The sequence below is a fragment of the Podarcis tiliguerta genome, assembly GCF_965153285.1.
Source record: "Podarcis tiliguerta genome assembly, chromosome: 6".
In the NCBI taxonomy this organism is placed as follows: domain Eukaryota; kingdom Metazoa; phylum Chordata; class Lepidosauria; order Squamata; family Lacertidae; genus Podarcis; species Podarcis tiliguerta.
Genome location: NC_139539.1, coordinates 1,192,382 through 1,215,945, shown reverse-complemented (window position 1 = coordinate 1,215,945; position 23,564 = coordinate 1,192,382). Strand labels below are relative to the sequence as shown.

Here is a 23,564-nt window from a genome sequence, read left to right as displayed (position 1 = left end):
ATATATAAGACAAAACTGGATTGGTGCCGCGGGTAACCCAGGCCTCATTTTGCCTGCGTGAAACTTGACTGTCTTGATTCATGCTGCAGTCTGACTGTGAGGCTGGCTTGAGTGCGATTCTGAGCTCTTCTTCCCTTCGGAATAAATGAGGCCAGAATCTTATCATGGAAATGTTCCTTATTGTATAAAGTAACTTCTGCAAGGGGGAACAGAGGAGCAGAAACTCCGGTTGTGCAATGTCTTTGGGTCCAACTGCTCCAGGATCCTGGAGAGGGCTTGGAAGATGCATGTTTGTTGTTGTTTAGTCATTTAGTCGTGTCCACCTCTTCGTGACCCCCTGGACCAGAGCACGCCAGGCACTCCTGTCTTCCACTACCTCCCGCAGTTTGGTCAAACTCATGCTGGTAGCTTCAAGAACACGGTCCCACCATCTCGTCCTCTGTCATCCCCTTCTCCTTGTGCCCTCCATCTTTCCCAACATCAGGGTCTTTTCCAGGGAGTCTTCTCTTCTCATGAGGTGGCCAAAGTACTGGGGCCTCAGCTTCAGGATCTGTTCTTCCAGTGAGCACTCTGGGCTGATTTGCTTAAGAGTGGATAGGTTTGATCTTCTTGCAGTCCATGGGACTCTCAAGAGTCTCCTCCAGCACCATAATTCAAAAGCATCAATTCTTTGGCGATCAGCCTTCTTTATGGTCCAGCTCTCACTTCCGTACATCACTACCAGGAAAACCATAGCTTTAATTATACAGAACTTTGTTGGCAAGGTGATGTCTCTGCTTTTTAAGATGCTGTCTAGGTTTGTCGTTGCTTTTCTCCCAAGAAGCAGAAGATGCATAGCATCAGGCAAATGCCCGTGTGTGGCCCAAGGAAGGTCCAGCTTGGGATGTGCTGCTGTCGGCCCATCTGAGACTGAGCCACCTCCAGGTGGTGGCTGAAAAGATGCTTCTCAAGGGGTGAGGCCACCTTCATCGGGCCCTGCAGACCAGAGTCAGCCAGGCTGGCTGGGTGGCTTCTAAGGGTGGCGAGGTGAAAGACCCAAGCAGGCAGTTTTTGCAAACCTCACAACTTTTGCCTTCCTCCCAGAGTCACACTGACCTGCCCCAAGCAGTTTTGCTGGGCCACTAGATAAGGCTGTTGACACACTCTGGCAGAGTGACCCGCACACAGGATTCTGGGAATTGTCACCAGCTGACCAGGTGGGCAGGTAGCTGTGTGTGTCACAAGCAGAACAGTCAGGTCCAGCCTGGGGGGTTTATATTCCAGCCTCGCCCACCCTGGCAGAGGCACTGCAAGCTCCAGCCACAGCCATGAGAGCCCACCTTGCCGTTCTCCTCCTTCTGGGGCTCTTGGCCCTCCAAGTGGAGCCCAGTTCTGCCAAAATGATGAAGCACAGGGCACAGGGTGAGTGCTGATTCTGCTGTTCGGGGGGGGGGGGCAAACAAGGTTGGTGCTTGCAGAAATTCTCCTTCCCCGCATTTCCATTCCAGAATCATTCCAGGCAGAAACAGAATCATTCTTGCTTAGGGAATCCTCGTTGTTCAAAGAAAGAGTGCAAAAGAGGATATTTGCACAATATCCTTCTGTTCCTCCCAATAAGATACTGGCAGTGCTTCTGAAAAGCAATTGCTGGAAACCCCAGCACTGATTTGCCAAGAAAACGCAGTCAGGAGGAGGCGCTGAGGGGCTTCTGGGTTTGATATGACAGGCAGCGGCAAAGGAGAAAGGTTTTCTCCCTCTCTCCTGACACCAGAACTCGCAGACATCCTGAAGCTGAATGTTGGAAGGTTCAGGGTGCATGAAAGGAAACCCTTCTTCATGAAACACATAGTTAAACTGTGGGACTCCCTTCCTCTGGAGGCAGTGATGGCCCACATCCCTTGAGGCGATGGTCATTATTAGTTGCTCTTGATCTAAGAAACTCCTTGGGGTGGCTTTATAAGAGAGAGACTCTGGGATAAATCTAGCAGTCATGTAGTCAGAGGAGAGAGGTCCCCCGATGGATCAGAACTCGGCCACATGGCAAGAAGAAGCGAGTGGGAATGAATGGGGAGTTTTCCGGATGGTCCCTTGAGCAGCAACTTTGAAATTTTTCCTTTTAAACTTGTTCATAAATGGTTCGGAGTGAACAGTGAGCGGTGAAGCAGCCAAATTTGCTGCTGAGAGAGAAATGTTCGGCCTGGCTAAAACAAAAATGCAGTTCAGCATAATGCATATTGGGGGCGGAAATTCTAACTTTACATGGGGAGTAATGGGGTCTGAAGTGGCAGTGACTGCCCAGGAAATGGGCATTAAAAATAAGAACCTAAGAATAGCCCGCTGGTTGAGGCCAGTGGCCCATCTGGTCCAGAATCCTCACAATGGCCAACCAGATGCCCCAGTGCAGAAGCCCCCAAGCAGGATCTGTTGGTGTTCTGCAACTTTGACCTGTTGCAGGACCTTAGCAGAGCATGCGCAGAGTTCACGAACACATTCCAGTCAGTAGGTCATAAATCATTATGCCTGTGTGAGACCTTGACCAACGGTAGAGCTGTTTCCAGGCTCCTATCTCTCCAGGCAGAAATTCTCCTTTCTGCTCAGTCATCCTTGGCTGTTGGCCAACTCTTAATTGACTCTGTGTGCAGCTGCACAGAATTGCACGTTGTCAAATTCCCAACAGGATCTGAGCCCAAGAGTGGCCCTCTCCTCTCCTGAAGCCCCACCTTCCAGCCCTAGGAGGCTTCCCAAGGGAGCTGTTTCCAAAGGAAGAACTGTGAGGGGAGAGAGACTTTGTGCTGCTCATCAGGCAGTGGCTTTTTCCAGCTGCCTTGCCCCACCATGCAGCCCTAGGAGCCTTTCCCAAACCACGACTTCAATAATAATAATAATAATAATAATAGTCATACCCTTATTGCCAATGTGCAACCTGTGTACAATGAAATTAACCGAGCCTCCCTCCCCACCACACAAACACTCAATCTCATTGCACTCTGTGCGCTTGTCGCACAACACACCAACCCTGAAAGTCAGTTGCACTATATTATTTTCCGTCCAGCAGCCTAACAGTCCACGGATAGAAACTGTTTTTTAGCCTGCTGGTACGACTGATTATGGGACGCGAGTGGTGCTGTGGGTTAAACCACAGAGCCTAGGACTTGCCGATCAGAAGGTCAATGGTTCGAATCCCCACAACGGGGTGAGCTCCCATTGCTTGGTCCCTGCTCCTGCCAACCTAGCAGTTCGAAAGCACGTCAAAGTGCAAGTAGATAAATAGGTACCACTCCGGCAGGAAGGTAAACGGCGTTTCCGTGCGCTACTCTGGTTCGCCAGAAGCGGCTTAGTCCTGCTGGCCACATGACCCGGAAGCTGTACGCCGGCTCCCTCGGCCAGTAAAGCGAGATGAGCGCCACAACCCCAGAGTCAGCCACGACTGGACCTAATGGTCAGGGGTACCTTTACCTTTACCTATGACTGATTCTACTTCTATATCTCCTGCCCGAGGGTAGAAGATTAAAGAGGTGCTGGCCAGGGTGAGAATCGTCCCTGAGAATTTTTCTTGCTCTCCTAAGGCCCCGATCCCTTGTGATGTCATCTAGCAGGTTCAGGGGACAGCCCATGATATCATGTGCTGTGTTCACCACCCTCTGTAAAGACTTTCTGTCTGTGGCTGTCAAGCCAACGTACCACACTGTGATGCAATATGAAAGGACATTTTCTAGTGTGGACCAGTAAAAGGTCATCAATTGTTGTTTAACATTGTTCTTTCGCAAGACCCTGAGGAAATGGAGTCTCTGCCACCTGAGTTATACTGTTTTTCAGAGTGAGGTCTTCACTAAGGTAAACTCCCAGGAATTTAAAGGAAGAGACTCTCCCCACACAACCCCCCCCCCATATAATGGGGCTAGTTCCCCTCTCTTCCTCTGAAAGTCCAACCTTTGTCTTGCTAATATTTAGGTGCAAGTTATTCTCTAAGCACCATGTAGATACTTTTTGAACCTCCCCCCTGTACACTGATTCATTTCCACCTGTAATTAGTCCCATGATGGTAGTATCATCTGCAAACTTAATAATGGCAGTAGATGGATCAGATGAAATACAGTCGTATGTATACAACGAGTACAGGTAGGGACTCAGCACCCATCCCTGTGGGGCGCCAGTGATGAGCTTCAGGGAGGTAGATGTTACAGGCTCAATCCTCACTGTTTGTGCCCGATCCCTCAGAAAGTCTTTAATCCAGTCACAGATGGTAGAAGAAAGGTCTAGTTCCATCAGCTTTTTGATAAGAATGTCCAGAAGAATGGTATTAAAAGCCGAGCTGTAATAAGTAAACAACATTGTTAAGAGCAGCAGAAGCTGCAGGGAAGAGAGAAAAGGGGATTTTTTAAAGAAACAAATTTATAATTTCTGTGCCTTTGTTTCTCAGTTTGATCCTACTGTGGGATCAACTATGCTCTACATGGAGAAGTACTTTGATTTATCTGTCCTGAATCTTCCAACAAACGCTGTTGAGTTTAAGCAAGTGTAAAGTGATGTGCATTGAGGCATAGAAGTGACAACTGTTCACATGTACACACATCACAGAGTCTGAACTGGTATGGACTGACCAGGAAGGAGATTTTGGGGTTGTGGAGGGTGGCTCAATGACACTTTCAGCCCAGTGTTTAGGGAATTTTTTAATGTTTGATGTTCTATCGTGTTTTTAATATTCTGTTGGGAGCTGCCCAGAGTGGCTGGGGAAACCCGGCCAGATGGGTGGGGTATAAATAAACTATTATTATTATTATTATTATTATTATTATTATTATTATTATAACAGCTGTATGGAGGGTAAATTCCGTGCTGAGCTGCTGATGGTGAAAAGCCCACAGGCTCTGCTGAGCACCTAATCAATTATTTTTATTTCCTCCTTATAGGTGCGTATCATCACGAGGCAGGAGAAGTTCACATGGATGAGGAGACCTTCCAGACTCCAGAGCTCTCAACAAATGGTGAGAAACTATTTGCAAAGTTCAGCAGGAGTCTAACAAGCTTTTGGGACATCAGTGTTTCTCAAGCTGTGGACCAAAGACCCCACAGTTGGTCATCGGTCCACGTTCAGGTGCAACTCAGTGCAGCATCCTTTTCTCATGGTGGCGAGCCAGGTCCCATTATGGGAGGCCCATAAGTAGAATCCGAGCATAAGAGAAACTCTCCCCCTCCTGCAGTTTCCAGCAGCTGGTATTCAGATGACCGTGGAGATCGTATCTACGGGACCGCCTCTCCTGGTCTGCCCCGCAGAGGACCTTAAGGTCCATGAACAACCATAGAGGTCCTGGGCCCTAAGGAAGTCAGATTATCCTCCACCAGGGCCAGGGCCTTTTCGGTGATGGCTCCGACCTGGTGGACTGCTCTGTCACAGGAGACCAGGGCCCTTCAGAATTTAACCTCCTTCCGTTGGGCCCGTAAGACAGAGATATTCCGCCTGGCCTTTAATTGGAATTCAGCCTGATCTTTTATTCCCCTTCTCTTCTCTTCCCTCCCCCTTCCCTTTTATGAAGATCACCCGCTCTGAGACCCCACAGCTAATTCTCCCCTGGTCTCCACACTGGCCCAAGCAGGACCAATTCAGCCAGCTAGCCCTGGGGAATTATCTAACTGATTTTTGAATTCTATTGTTATTCATGTTTTTATACTGTATTTTATGCTGCTTTTATAATTAAGTGTTTTAAATTTGTTGTTAGCTGTCCTGAGCCCGGCTTTTGAACCGGGAAGGGCAGGGTATAAATCATCATCATCATCATCATCATCATCATCATCATCATCATCATTGCCATCGTGACTAGCAGCCAATGATAGCCCTCTCCTCTGTGGAAGCGTCTCGTCTTCTTTCACAGCCACACAGGTTGGTGGCCATCACTGTCTTTGTGCTTTGGTCAATGGTGTCCTCTCATCTCCTTTCCAGGGTCCCCGACGCCCGGCAAGTGCCCTGCCACTATCACCCACCACCAGCTGGGAGCTGCCTACTGCAGCGAGGGGAGGCCCTGCCCAGGAGACCAGAAGTGCTGCCGTGTGGGGAATATTCTGAAGTGTGTCCTTCCTGAAGGAGGTATGTATGCTGCCCATGCTCCCCATATCCCAGTGCTATGCATGGTGGAAAGGGACACGGTTCTTCTAAAAATCAGCAGCTACTTTCCTGGCTGGGATGGAGCAATGCTCAAGATCCTGGAGGAGCCCTCTGAAATACCTGCTCTTTGCCAGAGTGCCCTTGAGAAAGGACTCTGCCTATGCTGCCCTCTGCGCACAACCATGAATCCAAGAGTTGAGGTTCTTGCATCTGGAGGAGTTACAGGGTGCAATGGCCGAGCCTCGCCCTAAGAAAAACCCCTTCCTGATCTCCTCTGCCATGAGTAAGTGGCCTTACAGTGGCCTGAGTGGATGAGGAGGTAAAGCACTTTGCCCTGACAGGAGTGAGACCTCGTCAGCGTGTAACTCCTGTGCTCAGAGATGTGCCCTGGTTGCTCATCTGCAATTGGGCCAAGTATATACAGTAAAGTGGGACGCGGGTGGCACAGAGCCTAGGACTTGCAGATCAGAAGGTCGGCGATTTGAATCCCTGCGACGGGGTGAGCTCCCGTTGCTCAGTCCCTGCTCCTGCCAACCTAGCAGTTCGAAAGCACGTCAAAATGCAAGTAGATAAATAGGTGCCGCTCCAGTGGGAACGTAAATGGCGTTTCCGTGCTCTGCTCTGGTTCACCAGAAGCGGCTTAGTCATGCTGGCCACATGACCCGGAAGCTGTACGCCAGCTCCCTCGGCCAATAAAGTGAGATGAGCGCTGCAACCCCAGAGTCGGCCACGACTGGACCTAACGGTCAGGGGTCCCTTTACCTTTATACAGTAAAACACTTAACTTCGGACCAGTTTACCTACGAAATCAGCTTACCTCACATGTTCTCACTCCACCACTTCAATCAGTGGAATGGGCACTACTGCAGGTGCCACAAAATTCCCGTTCTGCATCTGTGGGAATCTTAATCTTAATTTTGCCGATTCAGCAAAAATCTGCCTAGACGCTGTTTTGCAGCCCGATTCCCAGATGTGTCCAGGAAAACCCGGACGTATGGCAGCCCTATTTTAACTTTTCAAAAGCCTTACATGGCTGTTGTTGATTAGTGTTTTATTTTATTCTTTCGCTGGCGCTTACATTTTATGAAATAAATACAGTGGATGCTCGGGTTGCAAACGTGATCCATGCAGGATGCACATTCGCGACCCGCAGTGTCCGCAACCACAGCGGCACGTCTGCGCATGTGCAAAGCGCAATTTAGTGCTTCTGCGCATGCGTGACCACCGAAACCCGGAAGTAACCCATTCCGGTACTTCCAGGTTTCGGCAGTCCGTAACCCAAAAAAAGGTAACCTGAAGGGTGTGTAACCCGAGGTATGACTGTAAATAACTTGCAATGCTCCAGCCTTCATTTATGGCCACCTCCAGCAGCAACAAACCCAGCAGAAGACTGCTCGCCTGTGGCACAAGAGATCCACTAACTGCCCTCTCCCCTTGCAGCGCATCGTGGCTACTGTCCCCACTCGGAAGATCATGCTGCTGCTGCTGCCTCCTCCTCCTCCAGCCCCTGTTCTGATGACTCCCAGTGCGCCTCACAGGAGAAGTGCTGCATGAGGGGTGGTCTCAGGAGATGCACCAAGGCTCAGCCAGGTACCGTGACAAGCACCTGAGGCCCCAGCACCCCCACCCCACACTGCAGGGGCCTCCAGAAGGGCCAAAGCAAGCACTGGGGGGCAGAAGAGTTGATCTTTCCTTCCAGAACCCGCTCCCAGCCCTGATTCTTTATATATATATACCCCGCCCATCTGGCTGTGTTTCCCCAGCCACTCTGGGTGGCTTCCAACAAAATATTAAAACACAGTAATGCATCAAACATTAAAAGCTTCCCTAAAGAGGGCTGCCTTCAGATGTCTTCTAAAAGTCTGGTAGTTGTTGCTCTCTTTGACATCTGGTGGGAGGGCGTTCCACAGGGCGGGGGCCACTACCGAGAAGGCCCTCTGCCTGGTTCCCTGTAACTTGGCTTCTCGCAGCGAGGGAACCACCAGAAGGCCCTCGGAGCTGGACCTCAGTGTCCGGGCAGAACGATGGGGGTGGAGACATTCCTTCAGACTCTGAACCCAAGAGCACCTCAGTCCTGCCAACCTGTCCCAAGCCACCAACCTTTGCTGTCCTTGGCAAAGAAAAGCCCCCTGGGCAGCTGGCCAGCCATGATGCAGCCACAGGAGAAGGTTTGGTGCCAAAGGTGCTAAGGGTGTGTCAGGATGACCCTGCCTTATCAGCAGACCTGAGAGCAGGGAGGGTTGTGAATCAGGGACGTGGCTCAAGCCAAGAGCCCCTTGGCATCCCCTGCCTGGCCTGCTCCTCCCCTTCCAGAAGATGACTTGGCATAGCCGGGCCTGATCCAGCAGCCTCCTCTTAGGGCTCTGCTTTTTGCCAATTAATTTTTATTGATCTTCCAAATTTTTAACAGATTAACAGCAAATTAATTCAAATTTAACACAAATTTAAAAGTCGACTTAATTTTTTACTCACCCATTATCTATGCTTAATTAAGTATTCTATGTATATGTTCAAATCTACGTTTGGTTCTTGCTCCTATTTATTTAATAATTATTCGCTTGGATCCATACTGTTCTGCTATTTGTTTGGATGTTTTGCTTATGCTGGTCTATGACCATACTTGACGTGAAAGTTGACTTTTAACCCCCCCCCCTTCAAAATGTTTCTCTTCCCTCCCTTCTTTGCTGCTCACAATAAAATACTTCCTAATTTCTATTACTTTCCCATCCATTCTCTATTGCCATGGACTGCTCATGTTCAATTCCCGCTGAGACTTTTCTTTAACTATTTCCCCAGTTAATCAAGTAGATTTAATCGTCCTTTGTCAATCCATATACGTGAATCATTGATCATGATTTTGAATCGTCATTTCCTCCAATGCAACTTCTTCTTATGGCTCGTCTTATGTCCTTAAGTTCTGACGGAAACAGACTCAGGATGCCTTTTCCCTGCTTCACTCTTCCCTTCCTCTCCAGAGAAAAGGGGCCTTTGCCCCAAGAGCCGCCTTTTGCCCGCGTCCCGCCCGTGCGACAGCGAGTGCACGGACGACCGAAGTTGCAGCCTTGGGCAGAAGTGCTGCTTTAAAGACTGTGGCTTGAAGTGTGTCGACCCCGAGATTCACCATCAGGGCAGCGGGCAGCGCGACAGGCAGCTCTGGGAAAGGGAGAAGGCTGACCCCAGCGGGCATGGCGGGCAGGAGGAAGGTGAGTTATAGAACCACAGACTCAGAGGACTGTAGAGTTGGCAGGGACCCACGGATCCCCCTTGCAATGCTCTAGGGCAGGGGTTGGCAACCTAAGGCCCATGGGCCACAATCAGCCCACGAGGGTCATTTTGCCAGCCCACAAGCCACCCCTGAACTCAGCCACCCACTTGGCAAGTTCCCACGTGCTGCGCTAAACCGGCACAATGCTGCGCGGGGACTCGCTTCCGCAGTGCCAGAAATTGTGTCTGTGCAGACACTGGAAATCGCGGGCGTGCACATAATCTGGCCCATGGAGGGGTCTCTGCTGGAGTGAACCTGCCCAGATGTGGTAAACCTTGCCGATCCCTGCTCTAGGGGGGAACCGAAGCTGCCTCGGAGGGAGGGGTCTGCTGTGGATCTCTCTCTGGCAAGTTGCCGCTGGGCCAAGGGAGGGTCTTTCGTCAGCAGAGTCTAGAGGCTCCAGAAGCAGCAACAGCAGCAGTGGGAATGTTTGCAGGATTCTCATTTTGGCCTCATTGCAAGGAGGTCAAGAGCTCCTGTTGACTCCAGGAAGAGGGCCTAGCCCCCTCCTTCAGAGGAAGGCAGGGCGAACAGGGGTAGAAGTGGGGTGGTGGGTCTTCCACAGTTGGGCAGGTGTCCCAGAGGAAGTGTGTTGTTAGGAGATTTTGTTCATGGCTTCAGTCTGAGGTTCCATAAAAAGGGAGTGAAAGGAACCAAGAGCCTTCAAGAGCTGCTACTTCCAAGTCTAGAGTTCTGCATAGCCCCCCACCCATTTTTCAGTGGTCCAAGGCAAGCAGTGAGAGGCTCCTGCCGACACTGGTTGCACCCAGAGGCATAGCAAGGTCAGGTGGTACCGGGTGCGAAAAAATTGTTGTCACCCCCCCTTGCAATTTTTGGGAACGTTGCCAGGGGTGTGAGCACTAACCTAAGATAAGCTGGAGTTCCTGTTATTAAATATACCAAGAAAAAAGCACACCAAGAACTCAGGCCAATGTAAGTTTCAATAGTGGTCCCTACTCACAAATCAATAGTCAATAGTAACAAAAACTAATCCATTCAAAAGTATGTATCCTGACAATGAATACAAACTCAAATAGAGGTTACAAACTCTAACAGAGATTACAAACTCAAACTCATAAAGATATTTGAGTTTGTATTCCTTGTCAGAATACATACTTTTGAAAGGGGTGTGAGCACTGGCAACCGGGAGTGTGAGCACTGCCCATCAGGGGTGCCAGCGGCATCCGCTAACCACAAAAATCTGACCGCTGATCGCATAAAATCGCCTGCCTGGGATGCAAGTGCCACCCACCAGGGGAGTGCCAGGCTGATCGCGAGCGTATTTGCAACGATCGTGCCAGTCATGAAAATCCACCTGCCAGAGGTGAGAGCGTCACCATGCCCAGGGGGGATTTTTGTCGCCCTCCCCAGGCATGAAACCTGGGGCACACACCCCCCCCCCCGTGACACCCCTGGTTGCACCCCACCTCTGTAGAGCATCCTAGTGTGAGAGTCCCCTTTCTCTCTTTCAGTGCACCCCGGACGGTGCCCTGTGCCCCATGGATCCGGGACGTGCGCAGAGCTCTGTCGCAGTGATGCCTCTTGCCCGCTTGGGCAGAAGTGCTGCAGCAACGGCTGTGGCCACCAATGCATGAAAGTCACTGGAGGTAAGAGAAGTCAGCGGGTGCCCAAGCCATCGCTCTGAGCAGCTTCATTTGCACATCTATGCAACCTTAACCTAAGATGGAGGCGCTCGCAGCATCAGCACCCCAGCAGATCTCGCTTCTCCATGAGTCACACCTTTGGATCTGGAACTGAGCAAGCTGTGGGGTAGCTGTGGGGCAGTGGGTCTTCTACACCTGGGCAAATTGGACAGAACTTTGGCGAAGAAAGCATAGAATGGAAACTGAATAAAAAGAAAACGTGTAGGGAGGAGATTCTGGTGATTTTTTAAAGTGCCAAATGATACAGAAATGTGGATAACTGAATTTAAGAATGGGGAAAAGGAGAAATTGAGAGAAAATGAAATTGATGTTTTTATGATTGATTGATTGATTGATTGAATTAATTAATTTGTACACTGCCCCTTCATCCGAAGATCATAGGGCAGTTCACAACATGAAAATACAGTGGTACCTCGGGTTACATACGCTTCAGGTTACAAACTCCGCTTACCCAGAAATAGTACTTCGGGTTAAGAACTTTGCTTCAGGATGAGAACAGAAATCCTGCTCCGGCGGCACAGTGGCAGCAGAAGGCCCCATTAGCTAAAGTGGTGCTTCAGGTTAAGAACAGTTTCAGGTTAAGAACGGACCTCCGAAATGAATTAAGTACTTAACCCAAGGTACCACTGTACAAAATAAGAAAACAGAATACCCAATAAAAGCAAAAGCAGAAGAGCTGAAATCCTCAGTGCCAATGAAGGGCTCAATGTAATCTCTCTCTCTGTTACAGTCAAGCCTGGCATCTGCCCTGCTCTGGCTCAAGGCAATGAGTCGCTGCCCCTCCAGTTCTGCTCCACGGATGCCAGCTGCCCAGGGGACCAGCTCTGCTGCGAGACCATGTGTGGGCGGCAATGCTTGCTCCCTTTCGGAGGTGAGAAAGGCCCTGGCGATAGAAGAAAACACCGGGGGTGCTCTCCAGCTTGGCTTGCCAGATCATCCTCAACTTTCCCTGCAGCCTTTCCAGAATTTCCTCCTGTTCAATCGTCTCCCTTTCTTTTTTTTACCCAGTGCCCAGAGGCTACTGCCCCAAGGAGCCTCCCCAATCCAGCCAGAATGTGGCAAATTGTTCTTCTGACTTAAGTTGTGGTTCAGGCACTGACTCCCCAAGGAAGAAGAAGTGCTGCACTTACGGGCATCTGCAGACTTGCCTGGAGGCTGAGGAAGGTATTGCTTCTCCAGGAATGACGGGGGGGGGCGATGCCAGCTGGACTTGGGAAGGATGTTCATGGGGCTTTGTAGAGCCCAGAGCTTGGATCCTGCCCAAGAAGGGGTGGTGCAGAGGCCGCTTGCAGAATCTCCACTCCCTAATGCCCAGCTGTTTTGTGATTGCCTGTGGTAGTACTGTGGGACCCGGGGGTGGGAGAGAGCAATGCACTCTGCACATGCTTCAGCGGCACTCTCATTTGTCACTTCCTCATACATTCTAGGATTGAGCCCTGGCATTCAAAACACTATCCTGAGCCTCTGGACTCTGTTGCCACAGTGCCTTTTTCAGAGATATCCAGAGAGGATAGTTCAGGTACATGCAGCTATGAAAGACAAGAGAGACCATTAGCATTGGCCAGAAGAAGGGAGAGGGTTAATAATAATAATAATAATAATAATAATAATTTGTTTATATCCCACCCATCTGGCTGGGTTTTCCCTAAACAGGGGTTCCCCAAACAGGGGTTCAAGGCACTTACCCAGGTTTCCTTGGAGGTCAGACTGTGGTGTCTTTAGGATATGTGGTTGTATTCACACATATATCCAGCCTGGGCATAGGATGGAGGGGCTCATGGCATTAATGTCAGGAGTTCAGCCTACACTCAAGTAGGACCCTGGCAGAGACACATGCCCGACTGGTCGATCGTTCAGGAGCTTCATAAGCTTTCTTCAGCCTGAACATCACAGCGACTGATGCCAACCAACACCGGCACACTTAGGGATCCGCAGAGTCTTTGCAGCTTGCGTAACAGACCTCAGCAACTCAGCATTTTGGCTAATCTACTTTATTTACATATAAACACACATGGAGCACTGCAACATGGCTCCCTCTCTCTCTAGCATCAAACAGCAAAGAGAGAAAGAACAAAGGACAATAGTCCCTCTTCACGAAACACAGGAACACAAACATCCTGTCTCCGTCACTTCCCACTCTGTGGAGTCAAAACATACACCGGCATGTGATAGACAACAATCCCATGACGGAGCAGGAATTCTAACAATTAACACCCCAACAGCCCCTGCTTCTCCATTAGCCACAGCCTTGGATCCAGCACAGAGCAATTCTGTCTCTGTGTCTCCAGCTTCCAGCCTGCTTCCAGCTCAGCTCACACTCAAAAACTCCTGCTATGTAGCACTTGGGTGAGGGGGATCGATGAAAGCTCCCCACACACCATTAGCCTGGAGAGCTCCATCACTCATCCTTTGGGGATGCTGAAGAGGACACTTAAGGGGCCAGCCAAGGCCAATGGCTCACAAAGAGACTGTCCACTGTTCTGTTCTAACCCTCCCTGGGTGCAAGACCCCAAGTGTGGGAATGTTCAGGGATGCAGGAGAGAATATATTGTCTGATTATATCCTTTTCCAACTTGTGTTAACAAGTTCACAATTTAGCAGAGTAACATTCCCCTTTTTAAACTTGCAGCGGATGCATTTACTCAGGGTCACTAAAGCCTCTATAATAACTATTCTGGTATTTTCCCCTTATTCCCTCATAAAAGATAAGACACGACACAGTCTTCTATAAAAGTATAAAAAGGTTTACTCACACATCATTCTGTTCACAATAGGATCCCAGAAGGCAGACTTAGCTTAGAAAAGTAATATATAACTGGAAACTATCTCATAAGGGGAAAGTCCCTTTGTCCTCTCTGGAAGCCCAGAGAGCATCTTTGGCTAAGCAGATGTTGCTTCTTCAATGCATATAGTCAAAAAGAGAGAGATGGCTGCCCTGCCCTGTGCTTTTGTCGTTACCTGCACAGGTGAGGCCACGCCCACCTCTAGTCACATGCAGAGGAAGTCTGTCCCAGCCCAGAAGGAAACAGGAAGTTGACCTGCTGGCTGGACAAACATTCCTCCCCATCTCTAAACATATTCACTCTAGGAATGTTGTACTTGACTGATCTTGTGTTTCACATCCCACACCAAGAACTGGAAGGGACTCGCGGCGTCATTCAGACAAGAGTGTGGCTGGAGGAGATAGAACCAGTGGCATAGCAAGGTCAGGTGGTACCCAGTGCAGAAAAATTCTTGTCACCCCACCACCACCACCACATTGAACTTATTAAAAGAAGGAAAAATAAGCTACTTAGAACTGGGCTCCTGCTTCTGTGGTTCAGGGCACAGATGCAAACCTCTCCTCCTTCACCACTCTTTTCTCTTCCCCCAGAGCATCCTGGCATGTGTCCGAGAAAGAAAGTGGTGCATAGCTCTGCCCCCTGCGAGGACAAGTGCCGAGACGACAGAGACTGTGACGTCACCAAGAAATGTTGCTTCAGCGGCTGTGGCCGGGACTGCCTGGACCCAGGTACTGGCACGACACCTGGGCAAAAAGGGCACAGACCTCAGGGCTCTGGGGCCCAAGAACATCCCCTCCTTGAACTCCATCCCCTCTGCCTCCCACAGTTCCCAGCGACCGATGCGTATTGCCTCCGGAGACCGGATTTTGCAGAGCATACGTTCAACTTTACTTCTACTGCCCAGTGCGGAGGAAGTGCCTTCAGTTTGTTTATGGCGGCTGCGGGGGCAACAGCAACCGATTTAGCACAAAGGAGGAATGTCAGAAGTCCTGTGGGAAAATCAATGCAGGTATGGAACATCTGTCTTGTTTTTTTTCAATATTTATTGAGTACAAAAAAAATTTAAAAAAGAATAAAGGGTGCATCATGGACTCTGCCGCCCACTAAACTCTCAGCTCACAATTCGAATCTGGGGAAAAAGAAATGGCAGGTTGACATTAGAAGAGTTCTGCAGGTAGACGAGTCTCATTCAAACTCAGCCTTGGGGAGTTATCCTGGGCTCTGTGCTACCTAGGAGAACCCAGCTGGTGGCAGCAACAGCCAGGAGTATTTCTTCAACTGCTGATGCAGCAATTGCGATACTATCTGGAGTGGTTAGACCTGACAGTTGCAAAATATTATTTCAGCAGCCAGGTGCTTGTTAAACAGGCAGCTCTTCTCCAAAATATTTTCTGCATACAGGTACACAAACACACACATACACACAGACTGAACATCCATGCACATTTGTGCAAGGGAGTCCATGGAAGCATAGAATGATAGAATTGTCAGGTTGGAAGGGGCCCCAAGGGTCCTCTAGGCCAACCCCCTGCAACGCAGAATAGAGTGGTACTGTTATTTCTCTTGACCTGGACACTATAGCTCTGCTGACGCAGCTTAGAACAGGAGCAGCTCTCTTGCTGCTGCATCCCAGAGTGGACTCGTGTTCAGCTTGCAGTCTGCTAAGACCCCTAGTTGCTCTGGGGTTCCTCACTGCCCCAGCACTTAGGGGTTTGGTTTCCCAATTACAGGTAGGTAGCCGTGTTGGTCTGCCGTAGTCGAAAGAAAATAAAAAAATTCCTTCCAGTAGCACCTTAGAGACCAACTCAGTTTGTTTTTGGTATGAGCTCTCATGTGCATGCACACTTCTTCAGATACACTGAAACCGAAGTCACCAGACCCTTATATATAGTGAGAGGGTGGGGAGGGGTATTACTCAGAAGGGGGGTGGGAGATGGGTGATTGGCTGATAGGTGTGGTAAACCTGTTGACAACAGTTAATGACTGCAATTGGTCTTACAGGAAAAAGCAAGGGGTGAGATGGCTAAAAATAGCTTTATCATGTATAATGAGAAATTCTTTTGTAATAGTCCTATTTAATTGCTCATCTTCAAACATTGTGTATGCCATCAAGGGCCATCAAATGCCCTTCAGCCCTCTATATTGGACAGACAGGCCAAACCCTACGCCAAAGGATAAATGGACATGAATCTGACATCAGGAATTGCAAGACAGAGAAACCAGTAGGAGAACACTTCAATCTCCCAGGACATTCTAGACAAGATCTCAAAGTAGCTGTCATATTACAAAAGAATTTCAGAAATAGACTGGAAAGAGAAGTTGCTGAATTGCCAAACTTATTGCCAAACTTAAAACCATGGAGAGACCTGGTCTGAATAGAGAAATTGGATTCTTATCTCATTATACATGATAAAGCTATTTTTAGCCATCTATAAAGGTCTGGTGATTTCTGTTTCAGTGTATCTGAAGAAGTGTGCATGCACACGAAAGCTCATACCAAGAGCAAACTTCGCTGGTCTCTAAAGTGCTACTGGAAGGAATTTTTTTATTTGGTTTCCCAATGTCATTCTCTGGCCCAGAGGAAAGTTGCGCCAGCCATGGGCAACTGTCGCCTGCTGCCTGTGGTTCAACTGCTCCTGGCTCACCTCCCCCAGCTGCCTTATGAGAAGGTCCCACCCCCAGGGAGCCCCCACTCTGCTTCCAGAGAGCACCATGCAGCTCCACCTTGCCCTTCTCCTCCTGATTCTGGGGCTCCTCTCCAGCTGTGCCAACTCTTCTGCTGCTGGTGGTGATGGTGAGAGCCGGCGTCACCTGCCAAGGGGTGAGTGGGGGACATGGCGGCCATGCACCCCACCTGAGGGTGGTCTCTGTTTGCCCAGGCCAGAGGGGACTCATGAGGACAACCAGGCAAGGACTGCGTCGGGTGGTCATGCCCAGAAGCATTTAGCCCTTTCGCCCTCAGCGCTTGCAGGTTCACAGGGCTGAGATGAGGTCCAGATTCCTGGGGCCTGGCAGTCCAACTCTTGGTTTATGTAATTCTTAAACAAATCCATATTTTACGTTCAATGCACGCACAGTTCTGAGCAATGGCTTGCACACTTGTGCTGTGAACTGAGCCTTTCTGAGCATTTCCAAATCTATAGGAACATTTGCTCCTGCGCTTTGATGGCAGGACAGCACAGCCTCGTTTTATGATTGTATGTTTTCGTAAGCGAAGCCCGTGCGAATACAACAAAGCGCTTGTGTGATACACATTGGGTTTTGTTGCCCACGCAGGCTTAACATTTAAAGTGCATGGTTGGTTCTGCAACAATCGTGTGGGTGTTTGTATTATTGATAGGAGTCATTAGGATCTTGATATTCTCAACAAGTATGGATACCATCATATTTATTATTAACATAAAAATGAGACCGCACCGTTATTTTATATCCATGTAAAGATTCTTAGCCTTCGCAGAGGTGCCCCCCCCCAAAAAAATTTCACCAGGGGCCAAACCCGCTTTTGGTGGCCCTGCATGTCCAGCTGTGCATGCTTTCTGCCCTCTAGGTGTTGAGGGCAGGTCTTGGTAATGAAGCCTTTTCTAGCCTGAGTCCTGGCAGCTGTTTTGGATTACGGCAGCTGGCTGTGCTGCAATAGGATCGAGGCATTCATGGCCCATGCAGATGTTTCTGAACTACAACTCCCTTCCACCTCACCAAGCATGCCCAATGGCCAGGGGTGAAGATGGGAGTTGTAGTTCAGCAAGCACCCAGGGGGCCAAAGGTTCCCCACACCTGGCATATGGAAAGGAAAGGTCCCTCTAGTTTGGCATCAAGATGCTTCTGGGGCAGGGCCCCACTGAGAAAGATGTTAGGAGTGATGCCAAGTGCCAGACGGAAGCTGACGCGACCCGGTTAATTTCTAGCCTTTCCCTCGTACATGGAACTTGAGGTTGGCCTCTTGAATTTCACCTGCCATTATCTCTTCCTTTAGGAGCTGATGAGGAGCTTCTGACAGAGCTGGCATCCCATTCTGTTCCTGGTAAGTATAAAGTCTGTGATGTGAAGGCACCTTCACAAGTTTTCTCAACAGGCTGGTGATGCCTCTAGCATGGCAAACATTCCTCTGTGTGTTTTTAGCATTCTCTCTCTCTCTCTCTCTCTCTCTCTTCAAGTTATTTGCAAATCGTTTGGCTGGTCCAGAGGTTTTCAACCTTTGCGAGTCCACAGCTCCCTTGACCAACTACATTCTTTCTGTGGCACCCCTGTGGGGCTCGGGAGCCCAGTTACGCCACCCCTTGACTGCAAAGCCAGCAGCCCCCAACCCTTTTCAAACACCCTCCCATGTGGAGTGTTCCCTCAGCCTCCTTGGGAATCCCTCCAGCAGCCGCTGCTGCCACTCCTGTCTCTGAGCTGCCCCCCATCCACCCCATAGAGAGGTGCCTCCTCACCCTGCCCCACAGGGGCCTGGGACTTGTCTGTCCATTCCCAACAGCAAGGGCTGGTGGACTGGCTGGCTGGGCTCCTGCTTGCTTGCTTACTCCAAGGACACCTCAGGTCCTGGCCACCAGCACCCCCTGGCCAGACGCAGAAGCACCATTCGCCTCAGTAGTGCAGCTAGCCACTCGGGCACCCAGAGTGGAGCACATCCTGTGCACCTGGGGGGCAATTGGCATGGCAATCAGTGCCCATTGGGGGCAATCGGCATGGCAATTGGCACCCAGGGGGTGTGGCAGCGATCCACCCAGGGAGGCGATCGGCACGGTGATTGGCACCCAGGGGGCGGGGCAGCGATCCGCCCAGGGCAGATTTTGTCACCCCCCTCTAGGATGACACCCAGGGTGGGCCGCCCCACTGTCCCCTTCCTACGCCCCTCCAGCTGCTCAAGCCTTTGGGAGGCAGAGATGCAAGAGGCATCAGAGGAGGGATGGAAGGAAAGAGGGATGGAGGCCAGTGTTGCTCGCAGCACCATCCTTCAAGGCACCCCAGGGTGCCATGGCACACTGGCTGAAAACCGCTGGGCTAATCAGATGGCTTTAAAAGAGGTTTGGATTGATTTAAGCAGGAGGAGAGGGCTGTCGATGGCTCCTAGGCAGAATGGCTCTGCTCTGCCTCTACAGTCAGAGGCAGTGAATGGCTTCAAAGGCCACTTGCTGGAAAGCCACAGGGGGGCAGAGTTGCTCTTGAGTTTCTCACAAGCCTCTGGTTGGCCGCTGTGAACACAGGATGCTGAATGAGATGTGTTTATGTTCTTGGTTTATGTATTACTGTATTTTAATATTTGGTTGGAAGCCGCCCAGAGTGGCTGGGGAAACCCAGCCAAATGGGCGGGGTATAAATAAATAAATTATTATTATTATTATTATTATTATTATTATTATTATTATTATTGCTACTACTACTACTACTACTACTACGATTATTATTAGTTTAATGTTTCCCACCCACCCACCAACACTCCCCTCCCACCCTGCTTATTTCTCCTGACCTCCTTTGGCTCTTCCAATGTCCTCTCTCTCTCTCTCTCTCTCTCTGTCTCTCTCTCTCTCTCTCTCTCTCTCTGCAATTTAATCTTTATCGATTTTAATATTGAATCCATTCCCCACAAAAAGAACCAAAGGAAAAGCAAAACACATCAACTACAAAGGACATGTTACATATAAAATAAATTCTTCCATACGTTGAGACTTCCGCCATTCTCAGCATGGGTTCTTCGTTTCCTTGTTGACTGCATATTGTGTGACCTTTAACTTATCATAAATTATCTATAATCTTTGTAGCATAGAACACTGCAGAAGTTAATCAAAGCACGTCAAAGATTTCATATGTGAGCAATGTTCTTTTAAATATAATCTGTACGTATCCCATTCTTTGTTAAACTTTTGCTTTGTCTGCTTCCTAATTTTTCCTGTCATTCTACATGGCCAAATAATTTCGCCTGCCACGCCATTTTAGCTGGCATTTTGTGTCCCTTCCACCATTTGGCTATCAGCATTTTCGCAGCGGTGGTTGCATGCAAAAATACCTTCCTCAGTTCCTTCGGAATATCTGCCGCCATGATGCCTAAAAGGGAGGCTTCTGGGTTTTTGATGAAATGTTAAATGTTTAAATGTTATTGTTTTAGCTCATTATAAATAATTCCCCAAAGTTTATTTTATCTTTTTACGTTTCCAACCATGTCATCTCATTGCTGTTGTGGATTTTATTTCTGAGCGCCATACATATGGCAACCACAGCGCCATCCCCACCCAGTGTCCCCTTTCCTGGGGGTTTTTAAGCAGAGCTTGGGTGGCCATCTGTCAGGGATGCTTGAGCTGAGATTCCTTCCTGCTGGGGGTTGGACTAGATGACCCTCGGGGTCCCTTCCAACTCTACCATTCTATGATTCTCTGACCTCGCCACAGTCTGTAAAACGGGTCTCTCCTCCGTACCTAGATTTCTGCAACCTCCCCAGTGACCCCGGCCATTGCGACAACTCCACCCTTCGATTCCACCACAGCTCCCACACGGGGCAGTGTCTGAGGTTTCTCTACCGAGGCTGCGGGGGCAACAGGAACAACTTTGGGACACAGCTGAGTTGCCTGCAGACGTGCGCGGATCCTGGTGAGCAGGCAGGGGGCAGTCCGGTGGGCTGGGGACAGGGAGGGTAAATTCATCCCTTTCTCTGTTTGCTTTATGCATGCCGTGAAATACTGTATGCAAGATGAAAGAAGGGCCAAGGAATGAGAGGACAGCAAACTTTTTGAGCAGGGGGCCGGTCCACTGTCCCTCAGACCTTGTGGGGGGCCAGACTATATTGGGAGGGGGGAATGAACAAATTCCTATGCCCCCCAAATAACCCAGAGATGCATTTTAAATAAAAGGGCACATTCTACTCATGTAAAAACAAGCTGATTCCCGGACAGTCTGCGAACCAGATTTAGAAGGCAATTGGGCCGGATCCAGCCCATGGGTCTTAGTTTGTCTACTCATGGGCTAAAGTTTCCTACAGTCTAAAGCTCTTTGAAACAAAAGTTTTCTACCTGCTGTCTACAGGCCAGAAGGGAACAGGCCAAACAGACTGCCTTGGGCAAGGAGTTCCACAGATGTGGAGCCACCACTGAAAAGGCCCTAGACCAGGCTGAGGAGCCCGTTACGCCTGAGGGCTATTTTCCCTCATGGACAATCTTTCAGGGGCCACATGGGAGTGGTTGTTTACAGTATTCTCTTAAATTAATAATAATAATAATAATAATAATAATAATAATAATGCCCTGCCCATCTGGCTGGGTTTCTCCAGCCACTTTGGGCAGCTTACAGCATAAGAAGAAGAGTTTGGATTTGATATCCCGCCTTTCACTCCCTTTAAGGAGTCTCAAAGCGGCTCACAATCTCCTTTCCCTTCCTCCCCCACAACAAACACTCTGTGAGGTGAGTGAGGCTGAGAGACTTCAAAGAAGTGTGACTAGCCCAAGGTCACCCAGCAGCTGCATGTGGAGGAGCGGGGAAGCAAACCCGGTTCCCCAGATTACGAGACTACCGCTCTTAACCACTACACCACACTGGCTTTATAACTAAAAACATAATAAATTTCTCCCCACCCCCATTTTCATTAAATTAAATTTGGCTTTTTAAAAGTTCTCTTACATTTCTGATTAAAAAATATGCTACTTGTTCATCTGATTCTACATGGCTTTTCCCTTTGTCAGAAAATTTATATTCAGTGTGAAGTCAAACTAAGTTCAGTCTCCTAAAAACAGTCCTCAGAATAAAAGACACAAAATTAAAAAAGTGAAAATGAAATTAAAACATAATGAAAACACCAAGCCTTTAAAACCCTCTCTAAACAGGGCTGCCTTCAGATGTCTTCTAAAAGTCAGGTAGCTGCTTATTTCCTTGACATCTGGTGGGAGGGGTTCCACAGGGAGGGCGCCACCACCAAGAAGGCCCTGTGCCTGCACAGAGAAAGATTTTGGGGAGGCAAATTCCTGCTGTTTCCTTCCAGGTGTCTGCCGGCTCCCACAGCATCAAGGATACGGGGATGCTCTGCGCACTCGCTTCTACTACAGCCCCACCTCCAGGACCTGTGAGGGGTTCATCTATCGAGGGCACGGAGGCAACGGAAACAACTTTTTGACGAAAGAAGACTGCCTCCAGTTCTGCGCAGCTCATGGTAATAATAATAATACTAATAATAATAATAATAATAATAATTTATTTGTACCCTGCCCATCTGGCTGGGTTTCACAAGCCACTCTGGGCAGCTTCCAACAAAGTATTAAAATACAGTAGTCTGTTAAACATTAAAAGCTTCCCTAAATAGGGCTGCCTTCAGATGTCTTCTAAAACTCTGGTAGTTGTTCTTCTCTTTGACATCTGGTGGGAGAGCGTTCCACAGGGCGGGCACCACCACCGAGAAGGCCCTCTGCCTGGTTCCCTGTAACTTGGCTTCTCGCAGTGAGGGAACCGCCAGAAGACCCTCGGAACTGGACTTCAGTGTCCGGGCTGAACGATGGGGGTGGAGATGCTCCTTCAGATATACTGGACCGAGGCCATATAGGGCTTTAAAGGTCAGCACCAACACTTTGAATTGTGCTGGGAAACGTACTGGGAGCCAATGTAGGTCTTTCAAGATTGGTGTTGTGTGGTCTCGGTGGCCGCTCCCAATCACCAGCCTAGCTGCCAGTTTCTGGAAACCGCAAGAGATCCTGCATGCTGATTTCCCACAGGAATCTGTTTGGCCACTGTGTGTCCAGGATGCTGGTCTAGGTGGGTCCCTGGCCGGACCCAGCATGTCTTCTGATGGGTTTATCATGTTCCAAATCTCCAGCTGGTAAGACGAGCCGTCTGAGACTGATGGAGGTGCCTCTCTTTTTTTTCCAGGTAGACAGTGACCCCCCTCCAAGGCAAGATACAAAGCTCCTGGGACCCTCCAAGGAAGAGACCACCAACCCGAGGCTGACTCCCCCTTCCTTCTCCTCTCTTTCTCCCCCTTACTTGCCCACACTTATATCTTAAGACCTCGATCTTTGCTTCTGCAGCCACAGCCCTCAGAAGGGTCCCTGCTCCCTCAGAGGGACTCCTTCTCCCTTGCTGCCCCTTCTGGCAGTGTGGGGCAGTGGTTAGAGCACTCTGCCATGAAGCCCACCGGGTGACCTTGGGCAAGTCACCCATCTCCCAACTTAAGCCATGCTACAGTTCTGTTATTCTATGATTCTGTTGGGTGGGATAGAAAGGTCATGTGACAATAACAACGGTGATCCTTGAATTGCAGGGGGTTGGACTAGATGACCCCTGGGGTCCCTTCCGACTCTACAATTTCATGATTCTGTGTCCTCCTCCCCCCTTCCAGAGAATAGCCCTGTGATACCATCTCTCTCGTTTCTCAAAACTCCTTTTCTGCAAAGTCTATGCACAATACAATCATCCTTCGTTACGTTACCCTCCCTGCCTCCCATCATACTGTAAGCTTTTGGGGCAGGGACCTGGCTTTGCTTCTGGTACTCACCATATGCCTTGCTGGCATGGGCATAGCCAGGATTTTTGTTGTCGGGGGTGGGAGTTGTTAGGGAGCAGGCTTCTGCTGGGGTGTGGCAGAACCAAAGTGAATTTTGTATTTTTAATACTTTTCGGTCATTTGGGAGGATTTAGGGAGGGCTCTGGCTATGCCCATGCTTGCTGGTACTATTTCCACCCCCACCATTATAAGGCTGTTCCAGCTGCTGGTTTGCTTGGAGGGTTAAGCTGAGCTTTGTGCACCCTGCAATAAAACCACTGCCTTATCGCGAAATTGACATATAAATTGCGAGATAAGG

General features: G+C 49.3%; 1 protein-coding gene across 1 annotated transcript; it reads left to right on the top strand.

The window, feature by feature from the left end:
• Positions 1–3,197: 3,197 nt before the first annotated feature.
• LOC310680584 (uncharacterized protein) lies at positions 3,198–22,751 on the top strand. The gene is made up of 14 exons (XM_083447437.1): positions 3,198–3,813; positions 4,890–4,964; positions 5,918–6,061; positions 7,520–7,669; positions 9,055–9,282; positions 10,817–10,951; positions 11,739–11,879; positions 12,017–12,172; positions 14,382–14,519; positions 14,618–14,800; positions 17,765–17,812; positions 20,206–20,373; positions 21,755–21,922; positions 22,633–22,751. Exons 2-14 carry the CDS (start codon positions 4,922–4,924, stop codon positions 22,641–22,643), a joined length of 1,713 nt encoding a protein of 570 aa, XP_083303563.1. The 5' UTR covers positions 3,198–3,813; positions 4,890–4,921; the 3' UTR covers positions 22,644–22,751.
• Positions 22,752–23,564: the final 813 nt, after the last annotated feature.

Excerpts from the sequence above, each read along its gene's own strand:
- LOC310680584 (XM_083447437.1), top strand. The coding sequence starts at position 4,922 with ATGGATGAGGAGACCTTCCAGACTCCAGAGCTCTCAACAAATG. Across the intron at positions 6,062-7,519 it reads GTGTGTCCTTCCTGAAGGAG|CGCATCGTGGCTACTGTCCC; the intron begins GTATGTATGCTG and ends CTCCCCTTGCAG. Across the intron at positions 14,801-17,764 it reads CTGTGGGAAAATCAATGCAG|GAGCTGATGAGGAGCTTCTG; the intron begins GTATGGAACATC and ends CTCTTCCTTTAG.